Consider the following 13,580-nt stretch of genomic DNA (forward strand, 5'->3'; position numbering starts at 1 on the left):
AAAGAAAGTACACTTTAGTGCAATTCATACATAGGTCCCAGAAGAAACTGAGAATACCTTTAGAGAAAGTTAAACCATTACCTGGTGGCATCAAAAGAAAACCTTATAGCTACCACAGACAAAGTGTCCTATCAAAATCATGATAGGAATGAGAAAGATTGTGGAAATCTTTTTTCTAATTCATAATATAAGCAATTGTTAGCAAAAGATTAATGATAAAATTTGAAAGTGATACATGCCGCGGAGCGGCTGGGCCTGTGAGCCATGGCTGCTGGGTCTGCGCGTCCGGAGCCTGTGCTCTGCAACGGGAGAGGCCACGACAGTGAGAGGCCCGCGTACCGCAAAAAAAAAAAAAAAAAAAAAAAAATTGAAAGTGATAGGAATAAGTGTTCTTTCCTTAAGAAAAAACAAACCCTTAAAGTAGTATCTACTTAATTACCAACTCAAACGGATATAAAGCACTGTCAACCCTCTGTAATTACATTTTCTTATTCTCCAAGATAATTATCTCATAGCTTGTATTTGCTCCTTAAATTTCCCTCTCAGCTATCTTTCCCTCATCATTTCACTGAGAAAACAGAAGTTACCAAGCAATAACTTTAGTCATCTTCCAAATGCTAAATCTAAAACAGAACCAGCATTTGTACCCATCTTTGCCTTTTACACCCCATTTCAACAGAAGGGTGTAAGTCCTCCTATCAAAGGCTACTCCCACATTTAGGCTCTAAATCCTGTCCCTTTTGGCTTCTCAAAGACTTTACAATATCTTCAGTTTCCTCCCCCTCTCCTATACCACTCTCTTCTCCACTGACACACAAAAACAAGTTACAATTATCTTCTATCTATTAAAAAAAAAACATCAATTGATTCAGCTTCTGTTCCCTTTACAGTACAGTAAAACTACTTCTGAGCTGATGATACATACCCTTTTCCACTTTCTTCCTTCTCTTTCAGAATTTTTAAAGATTATTTCCTTTTTTTCCCCTTTTCCTTTATTATCATTATCATCATCATCATCATTTTGAATCCGCCCATGTCCCTTATTGTAGGAAAAGCCCAGTTTTGACACGTAAATTGGGCAGTGCTGGATTCGATCACACTGACCCACTCCCATCTGACTTCTACCTTTACCACTCAAGCAGACTTGTTTTTGTCAAGGTCACTAATAACAGAATGTTATCTAATCCAATGAACATTTTTCTCTCATCTTAACCTGCCTCTCTGCAACAACATTCAGTAGTTTAATACACCCACATCTTTCTTGAAATACTCTCCTTCACTTGGTTTTCATGACATCAAACTTTCCTGGTTTCCTCCTATTTCACTGATTGCTTTCTGCTAGTCTCCTTCATTTACTTCACTTCTTTCAAAACTCTAAAAGATAGCAGGACATTATTCTGGGCCACATTCTCTTCTCTTCCCCTCTCTCTCTATTCTCATGGCTTTATAAATCAGCTTCAAAATTTATTATCATGTGTCCTGACCTCTCCTGAGCTCCTGATTTACACACCCAACGGCCTATATCTAACATCATCACCACTTAGATATTCCTCATAAGAATCTCAAACTCAATGAGTATGAAACAGAAGAATGCTTTATTCACCGTGCCAAAATCTGTTCTTCCAGATCTTGGTAAGTTACACCATCCACTAGTTGCTCAAGCCAGATATCTGGGCATTGTGTAACTTAATTTCTCCCTTCCTTTCAGAAATTTAATTCATTAGCAAAGCCAGCAAATTCTGCCTCCAGTGGAGATCTTGAATCTATTTTCTGTTTGACTGCTACCACCTACACCTACATAAGCAACCATTATTTATCTCTCACCTAGAAAAGTGAACGAGTCAATTTTTTCTTGCTTCTATTCTTACCTCTACTGATATCTGTTTTCCAAACAGCACCCAAAGAAGTATTTTTAAAGGATAATTCAATCTGCATACATCTTTAAATAGCTTCCCATTATTCTCAGAAAACAACCCAAACTCCTTATGAGACCTACAAAACTCTGTATGACCAAGCCCTACCCAACGTTTCTAGCACCTGATGCTATTCTCTAGCCCTCAATCACACCTCAGTAGCCTTCTGTGAGTTCCTAGAACATGCCTCACAGCTTCACACTTACTTTTGCTACCTGAAATATTCTTCCCTTTGTTCTTCACATTGTTAGGTCATGCTCATTCTTTAAGTTTCAGCTTAAATACCATCTTAAATAGGCCTTCCTTAAGCCTCCTTCTTAAAGTAGACCCCTACATCTCTATCCATCCCAGTACAGTCTAAATCTGTTTGCTATTTCCTAAATGGTACTAGCATGATCTGTAATTATTTTACTTGTTTATCACCTTTCTTCCCCACTATAATGTAAACCCCATCAGGGCAGAAAGAAAGTCTCATTTGTTATTATATCTCCAGCACTTAGACAGTAAGGTGCTTGATAAATGGAATGAATGAACAAACGAATGAGAAATGAACAAACAAATGAACAGGCCAGTACTTAAGCTGTTTGCTAACAAAATCAATAGGGCCTATTCATGGAAAGCCTTAGATCTAAACGTAAATAAATAAACATCTAGCATTAACTCTTTGTACCTTGTCCAAGCAAGAAATTATAAACAGGAAAACAAATCAGGGTCACTGCCACTTGTACTTTCAAATATACTAATGAGACTAAATAACACACATTTTTAGTTACAAATAAGCTAACGAGAAAAACTAAGCCACAGATCAACTTTTACCTTGAATCAGATATAGGTTTGGATGCCTTTCTGCCTTTAATTTTAAATTCATGGGAAGTTCCTTCAGGTTCTTTCTCTGCTTTGAAAGCCACATTTGGTGGCACAGGAGGAACACGAATTCGCAACCCAAACAAATGCTTCTTCTTCTTTATTTCTTTCCCAGACATAAACCTAAATTTTTAAAAAAAAGTAACTAAAAATTTAAAAACGGAACACATATACATGGCAGACCCTAAGTTATAACTTTCAGATATAAAGGCTTTACACATGAAATCCACCCAATACTAGAAAAACTGACTTTTTGCCCCTTGCTTTCTTTGATTCTTATCTGCTCCAGAGCCAGTCCATAGTAGGATATGATGGGGGAGTAGGGAGAGAGGAATAGTATCAGAAGGGAGAAGAACACATGTCCATTTTTCTTTTTAAAATATGGCATCTAACTTTTTAAAGTTAGAACGAAGAATAGAGTGGTGTCTTTTTAGTTCCAATATGTTTCTCCATATTTTTAGTGTCATCTGTCAAAAACATTTCAAACAAGGTTTAGGAAAAGAATAATTCTATTTCAGAGTGGATCTGTGAGGAGAGAAACCCTGGCCAGAAAGTAATCGGTGAAAGCACTGATAAAGAAAATAGGAGACCAATCCTAGAGGCCCAGAAAATAAAAGGAGTGTCTGGTATGTCAGATCTGGAATTGGAAATAACCTGGAGCAGAGAAGTGACATTTCAGTGTGGGCCTGAGTTTCTGAAAAATATGCTCCTTAATCCTTTCCCAAAGTCCTTAGGGTCCTTATTCTAAAACACCCTCTTAGCTCTACTAGAGCATGCCTGGCCATAAAAACCACTACCAAGTGCTTACATTGTTCTTCCACTTTTATATAGGTTTGAGAAAGGGGAGCTCCCATTTCTACCATAACAGGAACAAATGTATTTCAAGCACACTAAGTTGGATTACAGAATTCATTGTCCCATAAAGTATTTTTACAGCACTGTAACTGCTCGTGGCTTTTTGAGCTGGCCTAAAGATCTAGCCACTTGTAATCGTAACATTTTTTAATGAGGAAATGTTGCTAAGTTCAAAAAAAGCAACTTGCTGCAAACAAAAATGTTATAATTCAATAGTTGGTTGGAACCAGCATATACATTTAAAAAATTATTTCTCTTGCATTTTGAAAATATTTTTAAGAGACATAGATATGCTGGTGTAAAAAAAAAAGAAGGGAAACATCTATACAAGAATGTATCAAACAATGTAACTTAATTATCAAAAACTTAAATCAAAAACTAATACTACTATTTATCAAAATACTACTAATTATCAAAAACTAATACTACTATTCTCTAAATGATGGCAATAACTAAACTTAAAACCACAGAAGACCTCAATCATTTAAAAACCCACATTCTCTATACTATATCCCCCTATCTTTTGCATATTCCTACCAGCTAGCAAGATTTTATTTTACTTTCAGTAGATTAAATTATAAAAACAAGTCATTATTGAGTATGCTTTTTCAACTGAACTGACCAAATTCCCCTGAGACACTGATAATGCCTCCCATCCACCATTCCCAGAGGACTGATCTTCCCTTCTCCAGCCTTTGAGAATCACTGCTTTACTCTGACTGAAAGAGAAGAGGACATTAAAAGGTTTAAAATGGTATGTACTAACTCTATAATCAATCCCACAATTCTTAATGCCATTATTCCTTATTCTTACTAAATATCTCCCTCATAGGGATACATAAAATAAATCAACTTACATGGTCTTGTAATCATTTAATGCCTCCAGAACATGCTCATATCTTTCAGATTTTGGTGTGTCTGCCAGCTGTGAAGTATCAAGAAACAATTTAATGCACTATAATTTCATCAATTAGTATTACACAGGTGCCAGATAGAGGCAATGTGATACAGAAGAAAAGTGTACTGACTAGTAGTCAGATCTAAATTCTAATTCCAGGTCCTCACTGACAAGCTATGTGACCTAAGGCCATTTAACCTTTCAAAGCTTGTTTTCTCACCTATAAAAAAGGGAGTATAAATCCTTCACTAGTTTCTTTACTAATACTTGTATAGCTCAAATGATATGCCTGCAAGAACTATAAACTGTAATATACAATAAAAATGGGATTTTATTATTAGTTATCATTAAATTTATTTTAATTCTATAACCTGGGAAAGTAATAATACATTAGAATTACTTTAATATCAACCATAAAAGCTTCTAATAAATATTAACAGGAAAGAATATAAAAAGTAAGAAGAAATATGCCATTTTATTTCCCAATACTTCTAATATTAACGCAAACCAATAATTTCTATAATTTAAAAAAATAATGTAAATTTGGGGATTTTATTTTCATAACAATTATAGACTTTGGTTAGCCCTAAACCCCAAAATGGCTCAGTAATTTTTTTATCATCACATACCACTTTAAAATCTAAACATTCAATTCTAGAAAATATTCTATTTTGTTCCAGAAAGTTTCTTTCAGAGTCATTTCTGCCTTTTCTTCAAAGTTTAAAGACTAGGGCCCAACAGAAAAACAATTAAGTTATAAAAGACCATCCTCAAAGCTACAAAAACTAAAACAAAAAAAAACTTCCAAAATATCACCACTGACTTTCAAAATTACTAGTAATTTTCTTTACCAGTTGAAACTCCCGAAGCTCAGAACTTCTTCAAGTAAAAAGAACAAACAAATCTGTCAAATAGAATATTAGAAATAGAAGAGACTCATAAAATCATCTACTTTTATTTTACAGATTAGTCAACAGATGTAAAGGTTAAATTGCTTAAATTCACACTGCTGGTTAGCTAGAGAGCTAGAACATGAACCCAAGTGACAATTAAGTACCTTCATTGAACATTCACTGAGAGCCCATTCTCAGTGTATTGGGTACTTAAAAAAAAAAAAAGAGGAAAAGGCAAAGGAAAGGAAAGGAAAGGAAGGAAGGAAGCTGGTTTGGTGGTCATTCCTCTTAACCCTACCACACCTTCCTATTGTAATTTCTGAAGTGTCCAGTGATAGAAAATTTCTATTAAAGGAGAAATAATGGACTCAGGTTTTACAGTTGGAAAGAGACCCAAGATGTCCATCTAATTCAAGTTTTCATTAATACTTCAATCCCTTTTATAGTACTGAGTCATGCAACCTTGGTTTAAATAGTACCACTAATGAAACCTAATGAAGGAGCTCATTCCATGGGTGAACAAAACCTTCCTTCCTGGATTCCCTTTTTTATAAGACAGTTCTTCAAATATTTGACAATAGCTATCATGGCTAAGTATAAGATTAGATTAAAAATTTTAAGCAGCCCCATCACATGATTATTTCATATTAAGCTTGGCTAAATAATTCCATCCTCTTCCTGGTCCCCCACTGCCACCTCAACTCTAAAATCTTATTAGATGAACTGCTATCAAGCCAAGTATCCCCCATCATACGCTGCTTCTTCCATACTGTTGTTTGCATATTTAAGCCTAAAAGCAAAATTTAACAACTGTTGTTAATTTGATTTTGTTTTCAGCTCAGTGTTTGAGATGGTCTTTTCTCTTGATTCTGTCATCCTTCTTGAATTGAAGATAGAGAAAAAAACAGAACCCTGTGGCTCTCCGTTAGAATCTCCCTCAAGAATATTTCCAAGCCATTGACTGCTTTTGTTACTATTACTCAATTAGTTACAAATCCGTTTAATTTTTATTTTAACCAGTTCACATTTCGATATCTTATGTGAAACTGAGTTATACTATGTCTACACCATGCGCATTAGCATTTGACGTAACAGTGTTGCTAATCATATCAAAAAAGAAACCAGGGTATTTAACGTGGTTTATTCTAATAAATTAATGGCATTTTTTTCTTATTGCCTGTTTTTTTTTTTTGTTTTTTTTTTTGCGGTACGCGGGCCTCTCACTGTTGTGGCCTCTCCCGTTGCGGAGCACAGGCTCCGGACGCGCAGGCCCAGCGGCCATGGCTCACAGGCCTGGCCGCTCCGCAGCATGTGGGATCTTCCCGGACCAGGGCACGAACCCGTGTCCCCTGCATCGGCAGGCGGACTCTCAACCACTGTGCCACCAGGGAAGCCCCCTTATTGCTTTTTAAATCTTCACAAGCCATATGTATGAAAAATCTGCTCTACAATTTTGCTGACATTCAACAACAGTTTCTAATTTCTCAAATCCACTTTTTACTTTTTGAAAATCACAATGAACTCTCTTTTTTCTTTTGGTACTTATTCTCTGTGGGTTCCCAGAAATTTTAACTGTAAGTTGCTTCCGCACTCCAGGACTGTTCTGCATAGGACTGTTTATTTCAACTCGCATAATGCGGTCAAGGTTTCCCTTTCTGTATTTTGAAAACGAAGAGTGCAAATATTATAATGTAAATCAAATAAGCTGTATTAGAAGAGCATCATCGGGCTTCCCTGGTGGCGCAGTGGTTGAGAGTCCGCCTGCCAATGCAGGGGACACGGGTTCGTGCCCCGATGCGGGAAGATCCCACATGCTGCCGAGCGGCTTGGCCCGTGAGCCATGGCTGCTGAGCCTGCGCGTCCAGAGCCTGTGCTCCGCAGCGAGAGAAGCCACAACAGTGAGAGGCCCGCGTACCGCAAAAAAAAAAAAAAAAAAAAGAAGAGCATCATGTTCTAGATCTTCCATCTGACCATGAGGTTTATAATATATATCTTCAACAGAATAATCATTTTTGTTCCTCCCTCTACAGACACTAATCTCACACTATGTTTTCACTTTCAGGGTTGTATATTTCTGTACAGATATACATGCTATTATGTATAGTTAAAATTCTTCCCTTCAGTAAAATACATGCCTCAATTACCAATATTTAATTCCACACCACCGAGGCTTAAGTATGCCAAAAGCTTCAGTAATTTGTTTACCAACGTATACACTGCATGCTAATATACAACGCAAGGCCCCAAGTACTGCTTTTAACTAGATTTCTTATAATTTTCACTTAAAAGTATTACACCACCTCTACTATACTACATTTTCTCTAGCCAGAACATTGTTTCTGCCATAGTATTTCACTTGAATTTTACCTATGCTTTTCTCCCTACATCCTTCAAGTGAGGCAGCACTCAACACACTGCTCTCCTATCAACCTTTACATGTTTAAAATTTAAGACCACAGTTAACAGAAAAGTGGGTTGTCCTTACAGAACTGAAATTTCAAATCACATTAGGAAGCAAAGACAAACGATAATAGGCAGATTCTAAAAAGTATTAATATCTCATTGTAACTCCCAAAAGCAATCTGATACAATCTCATTCTAAACATCTTATTGTATATAAAAACCTTAAGCAAATTTTATTTGGGATGTCAAATGTTATATTACATAGTTTTACTATCTCAAAGAAAATAATTCAAAACAGCAGTTTCTCAAATAGCTATACTCGGTCTGTGTGATAATCATTAAGGCACCAAGTCTCAAAGATGTTTAACAAGATCACATAAGGAAATGATATAAAATAATCATTGTGTTCTAATATGTTCTAACAATCCTAATAATAATCAAGAAAGAACAAAATATATGATACATAAATGTTAAATTTGCCTTTCAGTATGTAAGGATATAAAGTTGACCCCTGAACAACTGGGGTTTGAACTGCATTGTCCACTTACGTACGGATTTTTTTTCACTAAATACATACTACAGTACCATACCGCGGTTGGTCGGATCTGCAGGTGCAGAACTGCAGACAGGGCAGGGTGCAGAGGGTCAGTGCCTCTAACCCCACGTTCTTCAAGAGTCAACTGTACTCTCTAAAATGTACTCTCTAAAATACACTCTCTAAAATTCTAGAGCAAACGTCTTTGTCATATAATCTATAGTATGTATAGTAAGAACTGATGTTCAAAATGACTTGAGTGTTCCAACGTACTCAACTAACCAATACAATCATACATCCTTTCATTTACCTCACTTTACTGTGCATCACAGATACTGTGTCTTTTTACAAATTGAAGGTTTGTGGCAACCCTGCCTCAAGCAAGTCTATCAGCTCCATTTTTGCAACAGTATTATTTTTAAATTAAGGTATGTACATTGCTTTTTAAAGACAAAATGCTATTGTGCACAACAGACTACAATGTAGTGTAAGTATAACTTTTGTATGCACTGGGAAACCAAAAAATTCGTGATTCTCTGTATTGTGATATTCGTTTTATTGCAGCAGCCTGGAACTGAAACCGCAATATCTCTGAGGTATGCCTGTAATATACTTAGCATACAGCAATTCTCATGTTTTGAGAGTACAGTTGGCCCTCAGTATCCCTGGGTTCCAACTGCAGAAAATCAATCAGATACTAAGGGCCAACTGTACTACAACATTTTATATAAGGGACTTGAGCATCCTCAGATTTTGGTATCTGAAGGGGGTCCTGGAACCAATTCCCTATGGATATCAAGGGATAACTGTAATAAATGTTATTTTATAATAAGATTTTGAATCTAAATATAAACAAAAAGAAAATTTTATTAACCTAATTTTGAATTTGTGACAAAATTCAATTTGCAATTCAATTTCAGGTAACCAAAGATTTACTACTTTAATAATTTGGAATAATACATTATTTGTATTATCTTTGTTTCTATTACCACAAACATTTAGAAGTAAACTAAATGAAAACACTGAAAAAATATTACTGACAAATTTTATGGTCTCTTTATCATTAAAATCTCACTCTAAAAACCATTTACAATATTAAGATGAAAATATTAATACAGAGGATTAAAACCTCAACTTCCATCTGTAAATAACTAGTCTGAGGATGAGATGACTAACCTAAGACGTCTGAAATATTTTCTTTTTTTTTAAATGCAGAGAAAGAGCAATGAGAAGTGACTAGAAAGTCACTTGTTCTGATAATAAATTTTATGGCTCCCAAAAATGAAACACTCCTCAGAAAAGTAAAACTTTTCTGTTGTAAAGTTATATTAGATTGTAATCATGTTTTTACTTTTTAAATAAAAGAGATATATTTTTCCATTTTGGCAAAGAATAAGAAATTGAAATTTCTTATGTGTTAAGACATTATCTCATAGGTTACAAAAAATAAAACATGTACCTATTGCTGAAATAAACTTTTTCTGACATGTGTCAGAAGTTTAGTTGGAACTGAGATACCTGAAATTCATAAACTGAACTCATTTCTTTAAAAACATCTAATTATGGTTTTTATTATTTTCAGCCTCTTCAATAGAATCTAAATTACATTTTTATTTTAATAAAAAATGATAGCATTTGAAATAAATAAAACAACTTGAGTTTGTTTGTTTGGGGTTTTTTTTGATGTGGACCACTTTTTTAAAGTCTTTATTAAATTTGTTAGAATATTGCTTCTGTTTTTTATGTTTTGGTTTTTTGGCCACAAGGCATGTGGGATCTTAGCTCCCCCACCAGGGATCGAACACACACTCCCTGCATTGGAAGGCAAAGTCTTAACCACTGGACTACCAGGAAAGTCCCAAAACTTGAGTTTTTATATGCATGCCCGCTATCTATGTGAGGTAACCAATGCAGAATTTAATCATGTAAAACATAAAGTGTACTAAAAGGAATATAGATGTATCTGCATATGAAGTGCTGAAAGAACCATAGCTAGAAAGAAAGCATTTCAAATTAATGTATTAGAACATTAAATATTAAGATGACTATAAAGAACACTATACTTAACAATGCCTTTCACTTTTTTCTCCCATTACTAATCAGTTTATTAAAATTTATCAAATTTACAAGTCACTCACTTTCTCTCAAAAGTCATCTGAAAAAAGCTTTTAACAGAAAACTTAATGAGTATTATATTCCAATTTCTAACACTCAAAACACCTTAGCTCAATTGATTTTAATATCTTTGATTTTAAAATCTAAGTATTCCACAGGTATTTATTTTATGCAACTGATCTACCACTAACTTTTAAATAAATGTGTATTATGCAGTCTTTGATGCCCCATAAAACCCCCAGAACAACAACAAAAAAAACTTGATATCTTACTTGATGTGAACCTTATAAACTGCCTCACGTCTAAAAGCTACAGATGCAGAAACTCTTCCTAAATTTCAAATCAGTTTAGTTTTTACCTCAAAAAGTAATGCATGACTAATTCCACATATTATAAAACAAAAAATTTAATGTCCATATTTTAATATTTAATATCTGTATTTTAATAATTCTAAATAAATGCTAAAAACAAAGTAAATATTAAAGTTACTCTAGTTATTTTCTTCTTTGTGCTCTTCTGTAGTTTCAAAATCTTCAATGAATATGCATTAATTTTTACATTGCTTTTTCAAAAAAAGACTCTTTGTAAACCAGCATGAGTGGTTACACTTTGCAAACAAAAAGCAAATGAGATGTCAGAATGAGGGGGATAATCTCTAACTCAGGTAGCTTCACTCTCTAACTTAGCTAACACTACTATCGGGTCTCACTATTCCTGGAAGTTAAATATATATAAGGGAGTACCAACAAGAGAGGAAAGAAGAGTGTTGGTTATATCCCTAAGTTTTATTTATTTATTTATTTTTTGGCTGCATTGGGTCTTGGTTGCTGTGCATGAGCTTTTCTCTAGTTGTGGCTAGCTGGGGCTACTCTTCGTTGCAGTGCGTGGGATTCTCATTGTGGTGGCTTCTCTTGTTGCAGAGCACGAGCTCTAGGTGCATGGGCTTCAGCAGTCGCGGCACGCGGGCTCAGTAGTTGTGGCTCATGGGCTCTAGAGCACAGGCTCACTAGTTGCTCCATGTGGGATCTTCCCAGACCAGGGATTGAACCCATGTCCCCTGCATTGGTAGGTGGATTCTTAACCACTGCGCCACCAGGGAAGTCCCCATCTCTAAGTTTAGAGTAAACTTAGAAGAAAAGGAGGAGGAATCATAAGTAAGATACCCAATAATAAGGATTTCTCCCTCCCTTCTATCTTTATCCACAGTGATTTTCACTTCAGAAAATGGAAGAATCAAGTAATTTACTTCCTCCTACATTTTTCCTCAAGTCAAGAGGCAACAAACAGGAGAATGAGGGCTATAGCCTCACCAAAGATTATTTCTCCCTAACTAAACATAAAATGCTACTTTAGACGTATGGCTTATACATGTGCAATAGTTGCTTTTAACAAAACAAAAAAGACATTAAGTAGCTAATGAAGTTAGCTCTAAGACCACCTACCTCTCCAGGGTGCAATCTATCCCAGTTTTCATTAATGTATGTCATAAGCTCAAGTTCAGAATCAAAGTATTTCTTCTTGTGAATAACACTTAGGTTGTAAAGGCATAGGTGTGCTATATCTACCCTGGAATCCAAAAATAATCAAACTTTATGAAAACAATGTTTTTGGTTATTGTTTAAAAATCACACAATATTTTTATAAAACCAGCAATTAAAAAATCCAAAGTATTTAGGTGAACAGAGGGTTAATATCACAAGTCATATTCACAATAAGTCATTACATATGAAACTAAATGAAAAACATTAACTAAACATTTAATTTATCCTGAATAGTAAAAATTAAAAGATATTTGATTTCTTGAAATACATTCAAAGAGGACCTGACTCTAAGAAAAAATAACTTATGATCTAAAATTTCATGTTTTCACTACTACATAAGCTACAAAATGGATCACACTTTAACAGACTTTTATCTGATTCATGAATTAAATCTTATCTTTTCCTAAAATATGTAAAATATTTGACAAAAATTTCTAAGCACTTACTATATAAACATTTTCAGTAAATCTCCAAAATTCATCGTACTTCCCATGCCCAAGGATTACTTAACTGAGGCAGAAATTGGTATATTTGTTATAAGACGTTTCTCTGTTCTACTGATGCTATTCTGAAGGCCCAAAAGAACTAGAAACATGAATAAGAATTTTGAAGATCTAAAAGATATTTGAAAGTTACTTTTTATGCCATTAGAAACTGAATGGGCTTACTACTTCAGCAATAAAACTAGATAATCTTTGGGGAAGATGACATCAGGCTTGAGGATAAATACAGGAAAAGAAATAAAGCCAGGCATAAAGAAGAACAAATTTTTATTTAAGGTAAGTAAATGTATATAGAAAGTTTAATCCTGTAGATTTAAAAATATGGCTCTTTTTTGTTCCTTAACAGAAATGTCCATACTTACCATTGTAATGGTAGACGTTTGAGGTATTCTGGTCCAGAACTGCAGACAGAGCAAATAAATGTATAAAACCTAAGGAAAAAAGAAAAGTTATATACTGAGTAATCAAGAATACATATAAATTATTTAACAATTAAAATTAATATTCAGCAAGTGCAAATCCTACGATTGACATAAGGACTGATACACAAAGCAAAATATAATTTGAATCATGACACTGTGCTTTAAAGAGTTTCTTTTCCAGTAATGACAAATAATAAAATAGTTTGTATATGGGGGAAAGGGGCAATTTTTTTTTAACCATTAGAGACCTTCAGAGTTCACATACAGATTGATATACAGGCATAGTTTACTAATGGCTTGTGTGTAACGGGAATTGTGATGGCTACTCCTATACACATTGTCACTTTTCAATGCTCAAAACAACATGGTAGAAAAAGCCCAGGAGACCAGCTGACCTTCCTAAGGTCAGAAAGACAATAAATCACATAAGCTAAAATCTAAACCCAGAGTTTTTGATGTTACATTTAGTGATCTAATTTTTCTTCTAGAGCTCTCTCTGCTATTTCATGCTCTCTTAATCCAAAAAGACATTAGGTCTATCTTTGAGGTTCTTTGGATCCCCTTGAGGTTCTTTAAAAGAAGGTACCAATGAGAATAGTTTAGAGTACTGTGGGGCAATAGGTGCAAATATGTTCACT

The 13,580-nt window shown here is 34.7% G+C and overlaps 1 protein-coding gene across 3 annotated transcripts in view; it reads right to left on the minus strand.

Moving 5' to 3' along the window:
* Positions 1–13,580, minus strand: part of MTF2 (metal response element binding transcription factor 2) — an 85,820-nt gene that overhangs the window by 5,852 nt on the left and 66,388 nt on the right. For all 3 annotated transcript variants that reach the window (XM_004263029.3, XM_004263032.3, XM_049714390.1), the window contains 4 exons: positions 12,883–12,951; positions 11,919–12,042; positions 4,490–4,557; positions 2,730–2,900 (listed from right to left, as the gene is read on the minus strand). In XM_004263029.3, the coding sequence (XP_004263077.1) occupies positions 2,730–2,900; positions 4,490–4,557; positions 11,919–12,042; positions 12,883–12,951 (432 nt within the window). The remainder of the gene's footprint in view (positions 1–2,729; positions 2,901–4,489; positions 4,558–11,918; positions 12,043–12,882; positions 12,952–13,580) is intronic.

The sequence above is a fragment of the Orcinus orca genome, chromosome 1, assembly GCF_937001465.1.
Source record: "Orcinus orca chromosome 1, mOrcOrc1.1, whole genome shotgun sequence".
Lineage (NCBI taxonomy): Eukaryota > Metazoa > Chordata > Mammalia > Artiodactyla > Delphinidae > Orcinus > Orcinus orca.